Genomic DNA, 21,728 nt, shown 5'->3' on the forward strand with positions numbered 1-21,728 from the left:
GGTCACTGCCATGATTGCACTGACAGCATGATTGAGTTGAAACTCAAGCTTGTTACATTATTAGACTAAAACTAAGTGCAGAATTTGCAGCCTAAAGCCACACAAATACTGTAAAATTTAAATGATAAATCATTTTAAAGACATATATCCCAATAGACTAGTAGATACACAGAAAAAATGGCTCATTTAATTGCTGTTAGAAAATGTGAGAAACCTTGGGGGGATTTAGAAGTTCATATCCTTCAGAGAAGCTCTAACATAAATTTTACAGCAACTATGGTACAGACAGCCTCCTGTGTTAAAGAACAATTCCTGTGTCATTTAATTTATTCTTAAATCTGTTGAGAACCAGCCTGCACACTTTCCTTGCCCTCACTACTCTTACAGAAAGATTATTTGTGAAATTTCACAACTCTTGCTCTTGGAAAACTTGCTTGTTATTTCTTATGATTTTCTCACAGGTTTTTTTCTGATGCAACACTATTATTCATCTCTTATGTTTATTTTGCTGGTGTATTTATATAAATACACCACCAGCAACCATATAATGCTTTCCTTTTGCTAAGCTAATTAAAGCTCTTTTCATCTCCTTTAAGATGTCTTATTTTATCATTGCAATGGCCCTCCTTTATGTCTGATTTACAGGTGGCATTACTGCTTCCCTGTGTTTTCTGGAAAAAAACCATAGATTCATGTGTCTAAATTGTATTTTTGGTTTATGATCATCCCATTTTTCTCTAGGTCACCTGAACTTTCTTGCTCCTTTTCCAGTAGATTAGCTTCTTTTTTTTATAGTAGTGCTTCTTTGTCTATCTTTGAGGATACCATTCTGGCATCGCGTCTGAAGGGAAAGGGAGAGAAGACTTGCTCTGCTCTGGGATCTGGGAAAGCACAGTTTCAAGATATTCTTAAAGGTGGATATTCAATTTTGTCACCTTGAAAAAATATACTTAGATTTCCCCAATATTTTAGTATATGACACACTGTGAAAAACAAAGCAGATTCAGGTGTGAGGGGTGGATTTGTGTCGGGAGTCACAGTAACCACTGCAGTCCTGTCTCTACAATCAATGAAGTTGCTGTTGAATGATTTTCAGTCTTTACCTAGTCAGAGGAAAATAGAGACAAGTGCATTCCCCTGGTGCTTTCTCTGCCACACCAGCAACCACAATAGCACTTGCTGGGTGGGTGAGAAAGAGATGACTTACAGGATGTTGGTGTATTGAAATAATGGGAATAAAACAAATGTGTTCTTGCTGCTCTTGTCTACTAAGAACTTGTACGTGGGAGCAAGTTATAATACATGAACTGAAATTACAACTAGTTTTACCCTACAACTAGCTCTGAATGCCCAATGAAATTACATTTTATTACCTTGAAATGTAATACGTGTCAATACCTTGCAATCTTGAAAATGTTTTTTAGATTATCTGCCATGGGAAAAACAAGGCTTACATAATCCAAAGATAGACAATGACAAAATTCAGTCTTTCCACATATGAGAAAATAAATGGTGATAGCAGAATAATAAAATAGTAAATGCAATGTAACAAAATGAGAATTTTTAAGAATACTGTTACCTATAAATGAAGTAGAAATTAGCAGCCAAGCAAAGAGGGGACTCAGATTGTTATCACTAACAGGGAGAACACAGTTTGGTGTCAACTAGTGCTTCCACGTGTGTAGCTTTGTATTAGCTTTAGCTCTCTTCCTTGTCTGGGTGATAGCAAATGGTGTTTAGTGAACAAAGATCACAAATCCTTAGGAGACTAACCCACTTTATTTCTACTAGACACAGTCAACTTATTTTCTTAGCAGTTGTAGGCATTTTTAGTTTGCATGAAGATTAGTAGGTCTCTTTATTCTGTAAATATGTCAGAAATTTGTATGCAGATATGCAAATATTGTATGTGCTGTTCTTACAATTAATTTGCTGTCTTCTGTAATTGGTCTGGTGAAGGTGCTACAAGATGTCTGTAATGTGCCATCTGTTTTATGTATATTGGCTGGTTGACATGCAGTCACTTGAAAAATACAGGTAGCAGCAAAAAAATGTAGGGTATTTCTCTGTTGTTCATGGGGTACTAAAATAGTTTTAAGGTATTTTATCTACTAATAGAGTCAATCTTTACATTCTGGTGCTATCCCATTCCTTGGCCTTTTCCAGAGTGCGCCCATAGGGAAGGAATTGTGTGTCTGCAGGAGAGCGGGCTTTGGAAGAGAGGTGTCTTGAGGTCTGAGGAAAAAAAACTTGTTACCTTATATCCAAAACCCTAAGTTTCCTTAGCAGTGGTTGTTATGTCTTGAAGTCAACAGTATGTACAATTACAGTAGGTAGAAGCCAGCACTTGCTACAGTGTGCATAAGGCTGGGCCTATAAAAACAAAATACTTGAATCCTGCTACATTTGTATGCAGCGTGTGGAGCAGAACCACTTGAATCTGAAAGGAGACTTCAGAACAAAGCTTTACTGCCAGCAAAACCAGGCTAGAATACAATGCTGTGCCAGACCGGTACTTTCCAGAACATCCTAAGTATACTAAGTATTTTTTTGTACTTATCAGCTGTTGAATGAATCTAGCATAAAAAACTCAACATAGAAATGATCCTATAAAAAGAGGGGTAAAGAAAGAGACCTGCTATGGAAAGTCTGCCAGAAATACTATAGATAGGCGGAGTAGTGCTGAGAAAAAGAGCTGGATTTAGGAGATGTTATCACTAAAAGACAGAAATGTAAGAAACTGGTATCTTTTACTTCAGGGCATCCTGTTCAATGTTTCAGTAGTCCATGTATTTTGAAGTAATAGTGCATTAGCTATCAATGTCTGTCTTTGAGTGTAGCATTTGTGCTGTCAGGATGTTTTTATCAATACGTAAACACAACTAGTCTAAAAGTAGTTCTGAATTCAGATAACCAGGAGGGAAGTCTGGCAGGTAGTAGCTGTTTTCTGGAATTGCATATATTGATACTGGAGAGATAAATGTTATGATTAATTAGCTTTACCAAACTATAGATAGCCCTTATTTTTTTGAGGATAATGATTGCATCTTTTGTAAAGCACATGATGTGAAAATGACTGTTAACAGCAATAGAACCTGAACTGCTTTAATCTAAAAGGGGGTTTGGTTGCTGTGTGGGATAAGAGATTAATTTACAGTTTTAAGGGGCTATATAGTTTTCAAGTTGTAGGATATCAAAAAAACCGCAAACAAACACAGAGGATAAAGTTCACAACAGACTATAACCTACCTCCAATTGGAGAAAATATTAGTTTACCTTCATATAACTCCTGTTCTACTTGTGATTTTGGAAATCAACAGGCTAATAATTCATTTTCCTTCAGTATGGTCTCTGTTAAAGGAAAGAAAAAGTCATATGGACAGATTAAGAAGTTCACAGTTGTCAAGTGGGAAGGCCTCAACTGTTGCAAACTAGATATTTGCACTTTAGCATGGCAATGCTGATTTTAACCTTTTCATACAGAATTGTGCATGCTGTGTAATTGACAGGTGAGAACTATATTGCCTTATTGATTCCCATCTCCAATTACTTCCTAGGGACAAGAGTAGACAAGGGTCAGAAACAGAACATCAGTAATAGAAAATGGGAGCTCATAGTAGAAGAAATGGTGGATTGGAACTATTTCTAAAGCCTCTTTACTCTTGACACATGGAGGAGCTCGTGTTGAAGTCCAGCTGTTTCATGGATGTTTAGGGGTTTCTCCTTAGCGTGATGTTTTCCAGAGTATGTGTTTCTGTGGTAGGAGTATGTTCAGTGCATGCTTGTGATAGTTGTGCTAATATTTAATTTCTTATAAAACATTTGTAGTAGCTTATAGACTGTCATTATATGTACAACACTCCTTGGAGCAAATGTGTTTAGGGAAATTTTTTGTTGTGATTCTCTTTCTCTGTAAGGAAGGATGTGTAGGGGTTTGTAATATAGATCAGTCTCAGACACTTGGTATAAATGTAGAGGGGAGCAGCCTACAGTTCTGTATCTCTCTGTAAAACGTGCGCTCGACACTGCTTAAAATATGAGATTTTATAAACTTTTTTTTTGTTTTTTTTTAAAAAAGAATCTGAAATGACAATAGAAACCTGCATGGAGAGTGTGTTCATATAGATGTCCTGTGCAAAAGTCTCCCTTGGCTGTACTTTAAAGACAGGAAGTTGGCATGGCTTTTGTGCATGGACTACCACTTACGACTGTGATGCAAAGTTTTCTTCTGCCTTTTCTTCTCTCAAACCACTGTTCACCATCCTGATACTTCTGCCATACCGTCTGCCATACCAGTTTCACTCCCTGGGCTGTTTGAAATAAATAGCTTGCATTTCAGAGTAGACCATGTTTTAAAATACATGGAGTATCACTTTCTGGTTTGCTAGCCTGTGAGAAATGGAGTACCTACCCTGCCTGCCCTGCCTGATTGCTTATACCCTGCGTTTACTGCTGAATGTTTGTTTTCTTTCCTGGGTGAGAGTTATCAAGGCTGTGAGGGAGGGTGGGTGGCAGTGCCAGTGTGTGGGTCAGTAAAGCATGACAAAGCCTTCCTCTACGAGGTCTTATTCCAGCCATTTCCACTGAATTACTCCCTGTCACTGGAAACTCTCCTATTGCTATCAATGTAATTGGCAATTATTGTCAAATGTTAGTTTTTGAGAAATTTTATTTTGGTGGATATTAACTAAACTCTTGGCATTGGTTGCTAAAACTGGTTTTGTACTTTGTTTTTTTCTTCTGATTTTGCTTGCACATTTGCAGCTTCCCAGAGTTCTGATTCCTACAATCAAAAAAAAAAATTATACCTTTTTCAAATTTTGTGTGTATTTGTTGAGTTTGTCATTTTCACAAAAGCTTGTAAGGCCCACCTCTGCTAACTAGAGGGGAGGCTTGCAATTTTCAACTTCATGAGAAGGGTATTTATGTATTGGAGTTCTGTTAAGACAAGTAAGATGACGACAGTCTCTGGCAAATCTGTGTTTTAATTCTAAGCATTTATTTAAAACACATTTTGTTTAATAAACTTCATGAGTTGTACGGACAAATAATGGCTAGTTTTACTGATAAAACAACTTTATGTTGTTTTCATTATCCTTTTTAAAGAGTTTTAGAACACTCACAGTAGTTTCGTCACTTGTAATAATTACTTTTGATGAGGAGATTGGAGAAGACTAGAAAAAATGCAGCATTATTTAGATTAAATAATACTTAAATGTGAAAAAACCATTATTGACCATCATTTTTGTTCGTTATGTGTAGTGTTGGCATAGGAGCTATGTTGATACAACACTAGTCTAAGATTTATGAGAAGACAGTAGGTAAAATGTTCTGTATGCTGCTTTGTTTGTTGCCAAACTTGACAAGAGACAACTATAAACTATCAAATATCAACTTAGCTGGATTTTTTGTCTCCCATAAAATCTAGAGTGTAGGTTGTTTGAGTCATCTGATCTTGGAATTGTTCCTTTAGCTCAGGAGTTAGAGATGTTGTAAATACAAGGGTCTTGGGTTCAGCACATAAGATGTACATGGAGATAAAAGGTTTCTGAAGTCCCAGGGTGTTGAAGGTGAGCTCCCCATAGCAAAGTTGATAGCTCTTGCCAACTCAGTGCAGTTAAATCTCAGTTTAATATTGAGATGATGATTGGATAGTCTCAGGAGGAACAAACCAGGAGTTCTGGGTGTCAGTAGCACCAGTAGCTGCTGTTTAGTCTGAAGATCGGTGGCAGTAATCTCCAAGCCAGGAGGCTCCTTGCAATCTGCTGCTTGGCTTTCAGGTGTTGCCTCTGAGAAGCAACTGTTAGGTAGCATTTTCAGAGATCGTGAAGGAGAGAGGCCTAGGGTGTCAACTAGAAGCCTAGGGTATTACAGTGTTGAGATGCAAGGCGGGTGAACTTCTTAATGTTCTCAACACTTGTAAAATGCTGCTGTTAATGTGGTGGATTGTTAGGTGTCAGGCTCTGTGTGAGAGCCAGGCTGGTGCCTGCTCCATGAGCTACCCGAGCCCCTTCTTCTGGTGCCTTTTCTTCCAGTACTTCTTTCCCAGTAGACTAACAGGCTTCATGCTTGTGAGATGCATTGGCAACAAGGGGTGCTAGTAAAAATGTTTTGCAGGTTTTTTTAGTGTGTTAGGTAGGTCTGTCACAGTATGTATGTATAGTAGTCACTGAAAATAACACATTTTTGGGAATGATTTGCATTTTTTCAATGGTGGTGATGCACACAGATACTTGAAGATGTAAATTAAAAAGAGTATCCTGCATTTAGGCAGAAAGAAGTAGGAACACTTGCTTTTGCAGATGACTTGGAACACATCCCCATCCCCAGATGCGAGGCTGTGTTCTGTGTCAGAAGATGAGCAGTAACATGTTTCTACTTGGCAGATTGCTTTCCTAGCTATGGCAAATTGATCCTTACACTGATTTTGCCATATTACCACCTCTGTTTCCTACAGGAAGTTTGTTGCAGATGGAAATAACTGTAATTCCTTTGAATTGATGCTGATTTTTTAGTTATTTTTTAAAGCATATGTACCACTACTTTTTTTCCACCTCAAATTGACTGTGGCATTGTTCTAAGATATGAGCACACTTGTGGGAATGGGGTACGTGTGCTGAACAGACTTGGAGTTTCAGGTTTTAAAAAATAAAAAAAGCAAATGGCATGCTTTAAACTAGTGAAGACAGTGAAAGCACACTAATACTCTTTTAAACTTCTGTGAAATTTACTGTGCTGTAATTTCAGTTATTACAATAACTGCCTTACATGTACTTTACAAGTTCTAAGCTGTTGGAATAAATTTTTGCTCTTCATTGGTTTTTTGGCTGTTGCTTATATTAAACATCTTTGCTAACCCATGAACAACTGCAAACTTAAATTTTTATCAGCTCTCACTGTTTCTGGTGAGGTTAAGAGTACTGGCAGGGGCATGATTACAGACTTTGCTGTTAAGTGAACAGGTATCTGTTTGTACTGGCATATCCAGTGGTTGTGTTTGAGACTTCCTACATGTAGCCATGGGTGGTGGAGTTGTAAGGCCATCAGCTGAAACAGATTGTTTCCCTGTAATTCGTGATACAGTATGTATCACCTTCTATCGAGTTGATTGAATTAGGTGAAACCTCACTGAAAATCAGACTTCATATATGAACATTGAAATGACACCCAACACAAAAAGTGTTTCTAGTTAATCAAAATAATTGTGTTCTGTTCTTAAATTTCCACCTCTTTTGTTTCTCTGGTTTGGTTTTGTTTTAATTTTATTTCTGTTTTTTTTAGTGAGTGACAGTTGCTTCAGGAACCTTGCCGAGGATCGTAGTGGGATAAACCTTAAAGATCTGGTCCAAGACCCTTCTTTGTGAGTATCTGGCTCTTATTGCTAAGCAAAGAAAAGCTTCTTCATGATATCCTTGTGAGCAGTTTTGTAATTATATAAAGAAATAGTATGACGAAGTACACTTAGTGCTTCAGTGGTAATATGCTTGCCAAGTTATTAGTCTTTAATACAGACAAATGTTACTAAAACCACATTGGTTTTTACCTACTTCTGTTCATGAATTTACATCCAATACACCCATACAATAACAGGTACAAGATCGGTCATCAGAGGTAACAATTTTACGTGCTGGTGTTTCTATGGAGGAGTCGTATACACCTCATCTCCCCTCTTTGTTTAAGGAGGAAATGTATATAAATTAGAAGATAACTAATGATAACATAATTATTCAGTAATCTTAACGTATAGAATCTTTTTTCTTTGTATCTCATTTTGTACAACTGATACTTATTTCTTCCTCCGCTACCTGTTTTAATCCAAGTATTTGAGCATATGATCTAATTTTTACCTCATGGCAAGACTAGTGTTCTTCATCTTGGTGTTTTGTTTTCCTCGAAAATTGAACCTTATGATCTCTGAGCCAGACTCGAAATGATATCATACCTTTTTTTGTTTGGGTTTTGTTGTTTGGTTTTGGTGTCCTTCCCCCTTTCACTTAACATTTAGTACTAGCTGAAAATGTCGCTAGTGTGCACAACTGTACCACTTATTATTAGGGAAAGGGGAGAGGGGGGAAAATTCACATCTTCATAACATGAGTTATAGAACATCTTGAGTTGGAAGGGATAAGGATGATCGAGTCCAGCTCCTGGCTCCACACAGGGCCAGCCATGTCAGAGCATGGGACTGAGAGCATTTTCCAGATGCTTCTTGAACTCAGCCAAGCTCAGTGCTGTGACCACTTCCCTGGGAAGCCTATTCCAGAGCCCAACCATCCTCTCAGTAAAGAATGAGTCTGCATTCCACAATGGGTCCTAGCACAATGGTCCTGTGGTAGAGCACATTTTTCAGTATTGGTTGGGAAGTAGTAGAAAATAAGATGTATTTGACATCTTGTTTCAGTTACAGAGGATTTTTAGAAATTAAGTAGATGCAGAATTTGTTTTGTCGTGTTGCTACAGGTAAATGACATATATGAATATATGCAAGCATTCTTGGGAAGTTTTAACATAATGCAACATTTGATAATTTATACTAATGAAACCGTGGAGGTACAGGGAAGAAGTAAAACTGTTGCTTGAGATTCACGGAATGAATGCAAATCATTAATAAATGCTATCTAAATGTTAAATTCAAGACTATTTCTAAGGTCTTAATTTTCAACCAATGTTGTATTTGGGTGTTGTTGTGTTTTGTGGGGTTTTTGTTTGTTTGTGGGTTTTTTCCTTTCTTTTTTAGGATTTATGTGTGGCTTTCTGAGCTGCAGGTAGGCTTATGTGCTATAACACATAGTTTTGGGTTTGCACCTCTGGAGTTTACATTCAGAAAGGATGAATTACCTTTGCTATAGAATCATAACTTTCCTTGCTGTTTACCAAAGTGATGAAATCTTCTAGTTTTCTTCCTTGTCCAGGAAACTTGTAATGAATTAGTGTTATCTGCAAAATAAATTAATTTCTGTTGCTTATTGCATAAAAAGCATAAGCGACTGCAATGTCACCACTTTTATGACTTTGAAAGATTAAATAAAGTCTCAAAACTTCTGTTAGGTCTTAGGGACTGCTCATGACACTTCTGTTGTAGGACAGGTTATAGTGAAAGAAAAGTCTGCTTCTTCCTGCCTAGGAATGTGTAGACTTTGTTTCATCTTTCGAATTGATATTCCTGCAATTTTATGACTGAGTGCCTATTAAGAGTTATTGCAAAATGTGTGATAGTGTGAGTGAATCTCCAAAATGAAGAAACAATCTGAGGCTGTATTGTTCAGCCCAGCCTTTTGTAGGTGACTCTTAAGGTCCCATGGCGCCAGAGTGCTTTATTATGCAAAGAGGAATGCAGAGGACTGCAGGGGCACCAAAGCATGATTGTGCCAGCCAAAGAGATGTTTTAACCTTTTTTGAAACAAGAGTAAAGTTTAATTAAAATCGTTAGAGCACTTGGCTAAGATTTTCACCTATAGTGATAACTGAAATAACAAAAAAAGCATTTGATTCGTCCTCTTACACGTTCAATATTTACGGGTTAGGATTTCTTTGGTGCTTGTTTGATCTGACTGTGGATGAGCCACCTCTGTTCTTTGCAATGTCAGACACCAACATCAGATTTACATAAAAAATCCTAATACTTTCTCTGTGAATGGCTCTGTCATTCTAAAGGTGTGCAGTGCATTTGTGATGTGTGACACTAATAAAATAGTTTAACAAAGAGAGTGCAAGAGATTTTACATTCATTAACATATGAATAGGTAATCAGTGTGTACTTCTAGCAGAGGTTCACATTACTAGCAGATAATGGTTTAACAGCACAGGTAGAAATACAGTATAATACATCAAGAAGGTAGTATAAAAAGGGTTTTAGGTTAGGTTGGTTGCGTACTGTCAAAGCATTTTAATGGTGTACATTTCTTGTGAGTCTTAGTTACTTCATACAGTTTTCTAAGCCACGTTGGCATCTCCCATGTTTGTTTGCCTCTTAGCTCCATCACAGACAACTTCTCTCTTGTTATTGCAGAAGGTGTTTTCTGGAGGGCTGAAATGGAATTTTTACATTGAACTGAAACTTGATTAAGATACTACTGTGGAGTTTTTGGTTAGTGTCTGATTTAGATCAAGCGTGCCTAATTGTCAGGGTAGTCTTTTTTTCCCCAGTTGATTTCCCAGCTAGAGCAGTCTGGATTCTCTAAACTTGACCTGCTTTTGGTTCTCTCCTCATCAGTAATAAAAGCTGTGCTGCTCAAATCAGGAGCTTGTTTTTTCCTTTGTCCCTGACAATAAAAATGCTTAAGAAAAGAAATCCAAGCAGACAGCAGGTATAATTGGAGGAACCAGGCTGGTGGGTCTTGGTGGTGCAGATATTCTTCAGACTGTGTTCAGCTGAGGTAAAATGCAGTGGAACAGCTTAAGATGCTAGCAACATCCTGCTTTTGTGTGGAGATTTTTGAGGCTCTTTAGCAAGGTAAAACTTCTGAAGCTGGTGCTCAAGGAAAGACAGAAAATTGATGAGTTCATTTAACTCCTCATTCAGGAACAGACTGAATGCTATCCGCTTTCTTCCTCCTCCTTCCCCATTCTCAATTCCCAATCTCTGGTTAGGAGAGAAATGGATTAGATCGAATTCAATACGGCTATCTCCTGAAACTCCTCCAGTAGTAAGAACTGAATTCCTTCTAACTCAGATACACCCATGAAGCACTGTGGCAGTTTTTTCTGGGATAGTTTTTTCCATATTAGCTAGTGTGGAATGACTGGAACCATTGTTTTGGATTTGTGCTGAAAACAGTGTTGGTTATACACACATCTCTGCGTTACCATACTGAGCAGAAGCCTTTCCTGCCTCTCATCCCCCTGCCCCAAGTGAGTAAGCTGGGGGTGCACAATGAGTTGGGAGGGGACACAGCTGGGACAGTGGACCCTAGCTGACCAGAGGGATACCCCATAACACGTGACCTCATGCTCAGCATATGAAGCTGGAGGAAGAAGGAGGAAGTGAAAGATGTTTGGAGTGAGGTTGGTTGTTTGTCTTCCCAAGTAACTGTTAAACATGACAAAGCCTTGCTCTCCTAGGGCTGGCTGAACACCTGCCTGCCCATGAGAAATGGTGAATGAATTCCTTGATTTGCTTTGCTTATAATGTGTGGCTTTTGCTTTGATTTAGTCTTTAAAGACATTAAACTGTCTGTCTCAGCTCACAAGTTTTCTCATTTTTAATCCTCTGATTCTCCACTGATTCACCACTGGGTGTGATGGAGTGGGGAGGGACTGGCTGAGTGTGGTTTAGCTGCTGGCTGGGGTCAAACCATGACAGTCTTTTTTTGGTGCCCAGCACTGAGTGGCAAAAGGGCAGTTGTGGTTTAACTGGGCCATCAGCTAAAACAACCATGCAGCTGTTCAGGGGTCAGTGCTGAGTCCAGCCCTGCTCAGCCTATTCATCAGTGACTTGGCTGAAGGTACAGAGTGTACCCTCAGTAAGTTTGCTGATGATACAAAACTGTGAGGAGTGGCTGACATGTTGGAAGGCTGTGCAGCAACATCTGGACAGGCTGGATAGTTGGGCATCTTACGAATCTTATAAAATTCAACAAGGGCAAGTAGGGTCCTGCACCTAGGAAGTAATAACCCCAGGCACCAGTACAGGTTAGGGGTTGTCCTGCTGGAAAGCAGCTCTGATCTGGGAGTCCTGGTGGACAACAGGTTAACCGCGAGCCAGCAATGTTGGCTGTCAGTGGTGCCCAGTGACAGGACAAGAGGCAATGGGCACAAACTTGAATATAGGAAGTTCCACCTAAACATGAGGAGGTACTTCTTTACTGAGAGGGTGGCATAGCACTGGGACAGTCTGCCCAGAGAGCTTGTGGAGTCTCCTCCGTTTCTGGAGACATTAAAAACCTGCCTGGACACTGCCCTGTGCTGCCTTTCTTGGTAATCCTGCTCTGGCAGGAGGGGTGGACTAGATGAACTCTGGAGGTGAACACCTTGCTCGCTCCCCTACCCCAGTGGGATGTGGGAGATAATTGAAAAGGGGAAAAAAGTGAGACTTGTGGGTTGATACGCAGGTATTTTAATAGGACAGAAAGAGGTGATTAATAATAAAAGAATGTACAAAACAAGTGATGAGCAGCACAGTTTCTCACCACTTGAAGCTGATGCTCAGCTAGTTCCAAAGTTGTCCTTCCTCACGTATATACAGAACGTGATGTTACATGGTATGAAATATCCCTTTGGCCAGTTTGGGTCAGCTGTCCTGGCTATGTCCCCTCTCAGCTTCTTGGGCATCTTCCCACTGTTGACAGGCTAGTACGGGAAGCTACAAAGTCCTTGACTGCTTGGCAACTAAAACATCAGTGTGTTATCAACATTATTCTCATCCTGAATCCAAACCACAGCCCCACTCCAGCTCCTCAGAAGAAAATCAACTCTTAGTCAAAAGCAGGACAGGCGGGAACGGTGCGATCACTGCGGTGTTAGGCGTACACCCACCTCTTTCCAGCAGAAGTTCTACGTGTAGACATGCTCAAATTTTAGCTCTTAGTGTCACTTCATAAGATGTTCCTTTCAGCTGTAGCCTGTATATAGACTTAAAGTTTATAAAATACTTGTCTAGACAGAAGGGAGGATGGTTTTGAACGTTGTGCAATTCAGCAGCTGCAGCTGCACATAATCACTGATACGCGTTTGTTTTGGAAACATCTTTAGAGCTTCATTGAGATGAACAGGATCTGAGAGATTGAGTAGCTTCTTTCTAGGCAAAATCACATCACATCTAAACGGTGTTTTGTACCTCCTTCAGATTAGCTGACCAATTTAGAGAGGATAGATAAATATAAAAGGTAAGGACATGTTTCTGACAGGAGATCAGTAGTTGTTTTCTGTATTACAGAAGCTTTTTTAAAGTTGTGAGAAGAAAATGTTATTTACTCCCTGTGTAAATGTATTAGACAACCAAAATGTTTAGAATCCACTAGTTGAAGAGGTCTGTGTTAGAAACTCCTGGATGAACTTTAAATTCCATTTGACCATGACAGGAGACTGAAGTCTGACACAAAACATCTTTGTCACTGGGTTGTTGTATTTTACAACCATAGAAGGAAGAGCTAGATACTTTTAAATTTGTCACTGAAGATGATGGACTGCAGATGAAGAAGGAATTCTTGAGAAGCTCAGATTTCTTTTTTGTGTCTTACTGAGGACATAAGGTATACTGGAGGATTGAAGACCTGATAAACACAACATTACATCTGTGGGTGTAAAATTTCACATTGCCTACCTTCACTTGAAGGAACATGTCTAGCAGTTGTTGAGGATAACTGGAAGCATTGTCATGCATTCTTTCTGCGGTTCACTCCTCGTTTCAAAATAAGTAGCGTAGTCTGTCTTGGTGGAGGTTACAAATCCCATGTTATGACAATACCAGTTCTCTCCCTCTTCCCTTTGCGCAGCCTTTCTAGTTTTTCAGTGCCTGTTCTAATAGATGAATGTCATGCCTGTTTCTTTTATTTAACTGTCAGTCACAGTAATTCAGCACAGAGAAGAAATACTTCTTCTCTAATACTATCTGCTGTTATCTTGTTTTGCAGCAGCATTCTAGTGGGAGTTCATGCTCAGTTGTTTGTCCAATATTTGACTATATTAGTGTATGTTTTTCATAATAGGTCTGGCTTACAAATATTTCTCTTTGTTCTCTTGTCTCCTGTTAATGTGCTCATCTGTAAGAATTAAGTGACTTCATCAGGTGATCTTTTTCAGGACAACTGGAGGACTTGCTATGGTAGCCCAGAGTGCACTGTTATGCTGAAGAGCAATATTGAGGTGTAACAGAAGTGCAGCCTATTTGAAGTACAGCATCTAATGAAAAAGTTGTATATGGCAAACTTCCAAAGGTCTGACACCTATCTAAAGTAATTGATGATAATGAGTGTAATCTAATAAGCACTTCTTAAAGTTGATATAAATAGATATGACCTTATGATATCCTGATGGTTTCTGATCAATCTGGGAGAGTTAGACAAGTCTCTATCTGCTTCAACTGCAAGTATTTACCCTCCCTTAAGATAATTAAAACATGCTTACCCTAAGTGCCCGAGGTTTCTTTTCAGACTGGTTGCCCTGTTTGGTTTCTCCATAGTACAACCAGACTCCTTCAGATATATCTCAGAGACTGTTCTGTAGTTTACATGCCAAACAATTTTTATCTCCAGTTGTAGGAACAAGTCCCTAAATGTTTTTTACAGGCACCTTGTAAGGGGCTCTCTGTTTAGGCACGCTGATTATATGAAGGAAATATACTTTTCAGCTTCATTGAAGACCTCTATTACTTGTGCTTCAAGATAATCGTTGTCTCAACATATGAGATTCCTTGGCAGTTTGTAGCAAAAATTGCTAATATTGCAGGCATTTTTATTTGGCTGTGTATGCTTAATGACTCATAAACTTGTAGGAACAACTTCATCTGTCTGAAGCAAAGCCTTAGCAGCAGTCTGTGGCAAAGCAGAACAGAAGAAAAATGTCTGTCTTAAGCACTGAGTAACTTTCAACTCCAATAATTTTTTACCACTTGGCCCAAAGCAGTCTCCTGTAGCATCTTTAAAGCTCCATGTTACCATTGGTAGTTACATTCAGGACAAAGTTGTCTACTTTCATCATACAGTTTCCAAATTATTAGAAGGAATTCTCTTCCTCTTGCTCTTGCAATGTTCTGCAGTAGCCAGCAATTAAGAGCTAATCAAGTAACAAAAAATGTTGGTCTGGAACTAGAAACTGTGCAGCCCCAGCACGATGTCTGGTTTAATAAATGTTGCTGAGGGGAAAGGGCTGTTCGCTGGTGTGGCAGCTGTGGCTTGGGTGATCCACCTGGCTTTTCAGTTCTAGGACTAGTTTCAGATTTAGTTCTAGTACTTATCTACAGGGCAGGGATGCACTGCTTGAAGTTTATTAGGAACCTCCATCTAAATGTGTTCAGGAAACCGTACTTATATGATCTGTAACTAGGGATCATCCTTGTTACTAGGAATTTTTAAACTTCATGTATTTTGAATGTACTCTTTTATGAAGGTGTCCAAAGAAATGCTTGTTTTCTTTGGCTTGTTCTGGAACTAACAGTTATTAATGGATATATGATGTTCATTGAAATAAGAAACATCATCATTGGTTACGAAGACTTACTAGAGCCTTCAATTTCAGGATTAAAGTTTGTTATTTTTATTAGATGTACTTAAACTTTTGTTCAGAAGTGAAAATGCTAGAAACATTTTCAGTAAGAAAATGTTTTAAAGAAAAGCTGTGTCCTTTCTGGTCTGTTTTACTCTACTATCTGATATCTGAAAAAAAATACATAGGATGTAGGTTGGAATATGTTCATCAAGATTCAATCTAAACAGTTTCACAAAACTGATTAAAAGTTGGTTTTATGTGTGTTTTTAAACTTTGATTTTAAAAATTGCAACTGGAAAAATTTAGAAGCAGCAGGAATTTGAAGTGACAACCACAGTGGGTACTTTTAAACCCCTTTGTCTTCATACCTTACATTCTCCAATAGCATAAGAAAGAGCCTTAATACTAAGTAATTCACTACTTCCCATCAGCGTGCAGGTGTTTAGGCAGTTCCTGGAAAGCCAGGCCTCAGCACACAGAAGGGTCACTTATGAAGACCAAAACCACAACATTAACATTACCTCACTTCCTTCTCCTTTCCTTTGAGCTTTTATTGCTGAAATGCTGACCACGATGTCATGGGATGGGATATCCCTTTGGCCAGCTTGGGTCAGGCTGTGTCCCCTCCCAACTCTGTGCACCCGCAATCTCCTTGTAGAGTGGCAGAGAGGGAAAACATAAGCCCTTGATGCTGCGCTAGCACTCTTCAGCCATAGGTAAGGTATTGATGTCTTACCAACACCACTTTTGGTGGAGTCTCCTCCTCTGGAGACATTTAAAACCCGCCTGGGTGTTTTCCTGTGTGATGTAATCTAGGTGATCCTGCACTGGCAGAGGGGTTGGTCTAGGTGATCTTTTGAGGTTCCTTCCAACTTTTAATGTTCTGTGATTTTAGTCACAAATCCCAAGACACAGCAACATGCCAGCTGCTGTTAAGAAAGACAGCTCCATCCCAGCCAGACCCAGCACATGCATGAGTAATATTACAATTACGTTGTTTTCCTTTGCATTTGGAAGGAATATAGACAAGACTCCGGTATGTCTGGGTATGTTCAGGGTTAAAATAACTTTACACAGAAAAGGTAGGAAAACTGACTATGTACCAAATGCTGTAGCAGTCTTGGAGTTAAATATCAGAAGACATTTTTCTCTAGTTGCTAGCACTAATAATTGATAAGAATAGATTGGACTAGAATGTAAAGTGTGTATTTGTTTGTGAATTTAGTGGCATAGCAGCCCAGCTTCTTGTTCAATACTCCATTTAATTTTTTTTTCGATCAGAGCCCAAGATCTCTCTTAAAGCTCTATGTAAAATGCGAGGGATTTTCTTGAGGGATTATGGTCTACACCTCTGACTTTCCTTTTTGTCTTGTCATTCAATGTAAGTCCACCACAGCTTCTAGTTGCACTCTCTTGTCTTATCTCAGTGACCTTACCTCATCTTTCTTGATCTTCTCATTTCAAGCGTCTTTTGGAGGGGTCTTTTTCTGTTGCGTTTTTGACATTTTCATCAGCTTTCCACTCTGATGATCTGGGACCCTCAGAACTCAAATATTTTCTTCTAAGCTCATTTTGCTACTTCCAGAGTTCACCTGAATCTCAGTTGACCTGACTCTTCACCTGACCTCATACTTTCTGACTCAACTTTTTTTGGTTTATGTCCAGATCTTTTCTGGGTATTGAAAGAGACTTTCTTCTCATAGTGTCTAGACATGACAAAGAAACGTATCATGTGCATCTACAGGATGATCTACAGTGCTGATCTTAGGTTAACCTGCATCAGTTGATAGTTCTGAGAAGATCCTTTTAATACTCAACTGTGTATTAAGTGTGTTTCCATACTCAGACAAGAAAACAAGATGTGAGTACTTACTAAAAAGACAGAGAACAAGACAGAAGACCTATTTATATGACTGTATAAACCTGAATATGCTTAGTTCTTAACTACTGTATTGGCTTCTAAAAAGGGTAGAGTATGGATCATAACATTAAGCAGATGTTTGGAAGAGCTTCCCCACACAGAGAAGTTCATTAGACTAGAACTTTTCACCTTAACCAAGAAATGGTAGAGGTACACAGAATGAAATAGCATTAAAAAAAAAGTGAGAGGCAATTATTCATTGTTTTTCATGGGTCAGAAATTGTGACAGGAAAAAATCAGACAGCAGGTTTAAAATGAATAAAAGTACATACTTATGTGTAGCAGAACTGAGTATTTAATAATTGCTGTAACATCATGTAGAAGTCGAAAAGATAGATGCAAAAAAGGAATTAGACTGCTGGTCATTATATGTTAAAGCTGATCTGCAGGCAGTGTCTTGGTCAGCGAAGCTCATGAACTGAAGATGGGAAAAGGCAGTAAGTGTGTAATGGTGGACAAATGCTCTATCTCATGTTTATTCTGTAAGCATCATACTGAGTTGTGTGGACCTTAAGACTGAGCTAGTCTGGCAATTTTTATATACTTCTTTTAGGAGTAGTAGTTGTATAAGTAGTGGAGCACCTACAGACTTAGAAACATTTTCCCAGGGGGTCAGCAAATGCTTGTCCTTGAAACTTGAGTGGTCTTCCCTGACATGTCTGAATTTAAATTTGGAGACATGGCTGAATTTTTAAATTTGGAATTCCCAGTAATGGAGGCACAAAAGCCTCTCAATTCAGGAGTTCTAATAATTTATTATGCAGAAGAAAATTTCTCTCCTCCAATCTCTCGATTAAAATGGCTAAATGCTCCTCTGAAATGCTTACTCTTCTGAAAATCAATTGTGACCAGACTCCTGGACATGAGTCTTTTTGCAGGAGAGGAGAGATTTTGTCGAAGATACAAATGCTTCAAAGATTGCCATATTTAGAGTTGGCTTCTATGGAATTTGTATGCTAATTGTGTATCTATTATTATAGATTGTTAGCAGTGAAATGGATAATCTGCTGCTCAAAGATAAGTAATATTAAATTTGAGTAATATTAATACATTAATAATAATAAATAATAAAACATCTACCTTTGGATGTGAAAGAAGCCGTAACAATATAGTTATCCCATGTTAATTCTTCTGGTGTTTTCATGTAAGCTTTTGTCATCTTCTTTTACTGTACCTTGAATTTTACCACAGATTCTTCACTTAGCTTTTCCCTTTATCTGTGCCAACATATAAAAATCCCTAGAGCATAACCAGAACCAGCATGTTTTTTCTATGGATGAAACTGAAATATCAAGGGTTCAAAAATTACCTCAAGTGATTTTCCGTAGTTATTTCAAAGCAGCTCAATGATATTACAACACTAAACGCTTCCCCTTACACCCTTCATAATTCAGTTTTAAGCTTTTGGTTTTTTCTTTAGCTACAGCATCTCTCTTCTTACATCCAATTTCGCCCTTTTCATTGTATTCTAATTTTTATTCTAATAAAATTCTATTTTGTAGTGGTTATTTAGTTTCAGATATGAGAATGTATCTCATCTGTTAAATGATACTGGTGTAATTTTTGGATAGGTGGTTGTTTTAGAAAATAGAGGATGCTCTGGAGTATCATTTGACTGACATGATTGAATTACTTATTTAAAAAATATACATTAGAAGATCTTTTTCTCCCTCAAACCCTCTTAATTCGCTATGTTTTTCCCATTGACACAAGCATTCTGTGCAATTAATGTCCTCGATAGCTTGGTGCAGTACATGGAATTGTTCAATAGCAAGTGTTCAACTTCTGAGTAGATGACAGAGGTGCTATTAAATGTAGGAATGCAAAACTGGAACGTCCCCTCCATTTTAACAAAGCATATTTCATTTGTTCATGTGATTATTTCTTATATATTGTTAATTTATTAGGTGGGATGTGTTAAAAGATATAAATGTAGTTCTAAAGTAAAGATCTTAGTGGATCCTTTCTGCTCTTCCACTACCATTAAACCCGCTCCCCTCCCCCCTTTTCTAGCAGAGCCTGGAAAGCCATTCACTGTACATAGATTGTTAATAATCCAGGGACTATGTTAATATGTATGGCATTCATTTTCATATATGGGCAAAGACAATACAGAAGAGTATGACCGAGAGATTTTTACCACTATAGCTCTTGGAATGGCTGCATGATTCAGGGCTGAGAAGCAGAGTGTGGTACCAGGAGCAGCTGTTGTGTCTGTTTTGTGCCTGGAGCTCTGGTTGTACCCGTATTGTGTCTGCCTTTCCTTCAGGACTGTGTATTGTGCCTACATTACTGCATTTGCAGTGCTCTGAAAATTAGAGAACAAGTTTTGAATAAATTTTAATTCAACCTATCATAACGGTTCCAGACAGATCAGAACCTTATTTTCATCTAAACCTGCGTGGGAATGAGAGGCTTCAGGAATGTCAACCTATCGTATTTCATTTTACTGTTGCAGTGTACAAACCCTTAAGAAAAAATCAAGAATGTATTTGAGTTTTCAAAATAGTAAAACACCAAGATCAAACAGTTTTCACAGAATGAGCAACAAAACCCAGAACATACCCTGCGTGGCAACCGTCCGGCCCCACCTGTCCATGCATTCACACTGGTGGATCTCTTGTCTTTGTGTGTATAAGCAACTTCAAACTTTGCTTTCCACCAGCCTGTAAGAAATACCTCTACCCAAAACGCAACTAAATTGATTCTCTGAATCTTTACTTACATTACTTTATTGCAACTTTTCTTACCATTTTTTAAAAATTTTAAAGTTAATAGTACCATAATCAGACAGTACTCTTTGGGTATTTTTGACTTTAAAATGCATTTTAATCTCAGAATCTTTCAGCATTGAGTTCTTTATGAAAGCAAGAACTTGGGTTTTTCTAGTAAAACCACACAGTTAATATGTTTTCTGTATTCATCCTCCTGGCTTTAGAACAAATGCTGAGTGCCATGAGCCTGAGGCAGGGCGCTTTTCAAGGGCTGTGCTGCATGTGAGGGTGAAGCAACACACTTGACAGACTTTATATTGTTCTTCAAGATCTAAGGGCATTAATAATACATCCTCAAGGAGTAAATTTGTGACCAAAAGTTAGATAAGAATGAAAGGTTATGTTTTGTTCAAATAGATGGAGTTTCTGTGTACTTCATTTTCTACTAATGCTTCTATAGGCATTAGTAAGAGATAAACTAGTAAAGATTTGTAAGTTTCAGAACTACTTTAAATTCTAATAATTTCCCTTTATACAGATGATCCAGTTTTATATTATGAAAGAATTGTGAAGTGTGTTTTTCATAAATCAAACCCGAGAAAACTTCTTCCCTTTCCACTGATGTGTCTGACACAAGAAGTGTGCCTGCGCCTGCCTCTGTGGTTGACCAGAACGTATTGAAGATACTGAGATGAAACAAAACTACCCCCAAGTTTTTCTAGGCCTGGTAGAAGACAACATTACCAGTTAAAGTTTTTGCTCTGAAATCCCAGGAATAGTAGTGAATTCGATGTTTAGGAGGTTTTTCCCTTTGCCTTCCTTCACGAGTCCCTCTTGTCCTGCCTTCTCCTGTGCTTACTTCAGGCTCCAGTCCGCGCTGTAGCCCTTGCACTCCCTTGCCTTGGCTCCAGTTACACCATGGCTGCGCTCTTACCAGTATTCGAGCTTTTCATTAGCTCACCAACTTGGGTATTTCCACACAGCTTAATGTACTGACATGTTGTGAAGGGGTAGATGTAATCTGTGACAAAACTAGCAAACTAGCAGTACTTAAAAATACTTTCTTCTTTTTTTTTTTTTTCTTAAAGCAATGATTTCTCTTAAAATTTGCTTGAGTGACATCTTAGCTGAAGATTGCAGTTGTTTTTGTTTCCCGACAGAGGATCAATTTGCACTTCTGTTTTTAACAAGGTCTTAATGCTATTGAGATTCTGATGAACTGTTTCTGTCCGAAGACTCATTTTATGTGGAAAAGACAGGCTCATGAGAGCTGCTGACCCTTATTAATTGAGAGTTCCTTAATTTATCAGGGGATCTTTATTCTTTATATCTTTTTTTCGTCCTGTCTGTCTTTCCCTCTGTGTTCCTTCGAGGCAGAGATGTGTATATACAGAGCCTTCTCAAGACGACGAATTCATGGTGCTACTTCAACATACAAAGTGGTGGTTTCTTTGTAGTCTTTCCATTCTGCACAAGACAAGATACTGAGTATTTTTAACAGAACTTAGTTTCTCAGATTATTAGTTATCCTAGTAGCAAGCTTCTGTGTCACCCTGTCCTCTGTAATGCTACTTAGCTGGTTTACAGAAACCCTACATTGGGATCATTATTGGAAAAGTAAGAGATCACTGAAACTTTTGTAAACATCAATCAGAAAGTATTCAGGCACTCATGAAGGGCAAGTTTTGAAACATGTATTTGGACAAGAACTGTGTGTTTAATTATGTCCACAAAGAAGTAAGCATCCATAGTTTCTACGGTTACCATGTCACAAAGCAATATGTGTTTCTTTAAACAGAGGAAAGATGAGTAATGGAAAGATCAGACCACCCTCTGCCTGAGGGCAGGGAGGCTCTTCAGAGGGATCTGAACAGGCTGGATCAATGGGCTGAGACCAACAGGATGAGGTTTGACAAGGCCAAGTGCAGAGTTCGGCACTTGGGATGTAA

General features: G+C 38.5%; 1 protein-coding gene across 1 annotated transcript in view; it reads left to right on the top strand.

Moving 5' to 3' along the window:
• GPHN (gephyrin) overlaps window positions 1-21,728 on the top strand; it is a gene marked incomplete at its 5' end in the record, with an annotated part of 281,057 nt that overhangs the window by 78,260 nt on the left and 181,069 nt on the right. Inside the window, one exon of the mRNA XM_084262827.1 lies at window positions 7,282-7,360. Within this exon, the coding sequence (XP_084118953.1) occupies window positions 7,282-7,360 (79 nt within the window). The remainder of the gene's footprint in view (window positions 1-7,281; window positions 7,361-21,728) is intronic.

This window comes from Gallinula chloropus (assembly GCF_964237585.1).
Source record: "Gallinula chloropus genome assembly, chromosome: 4".
Lineage (NCBI taxonomy): Eukaryota > Metazoa > Chordata > Aves > Gruiformes > Rallidae > Gallinula > Gallinula chloropus.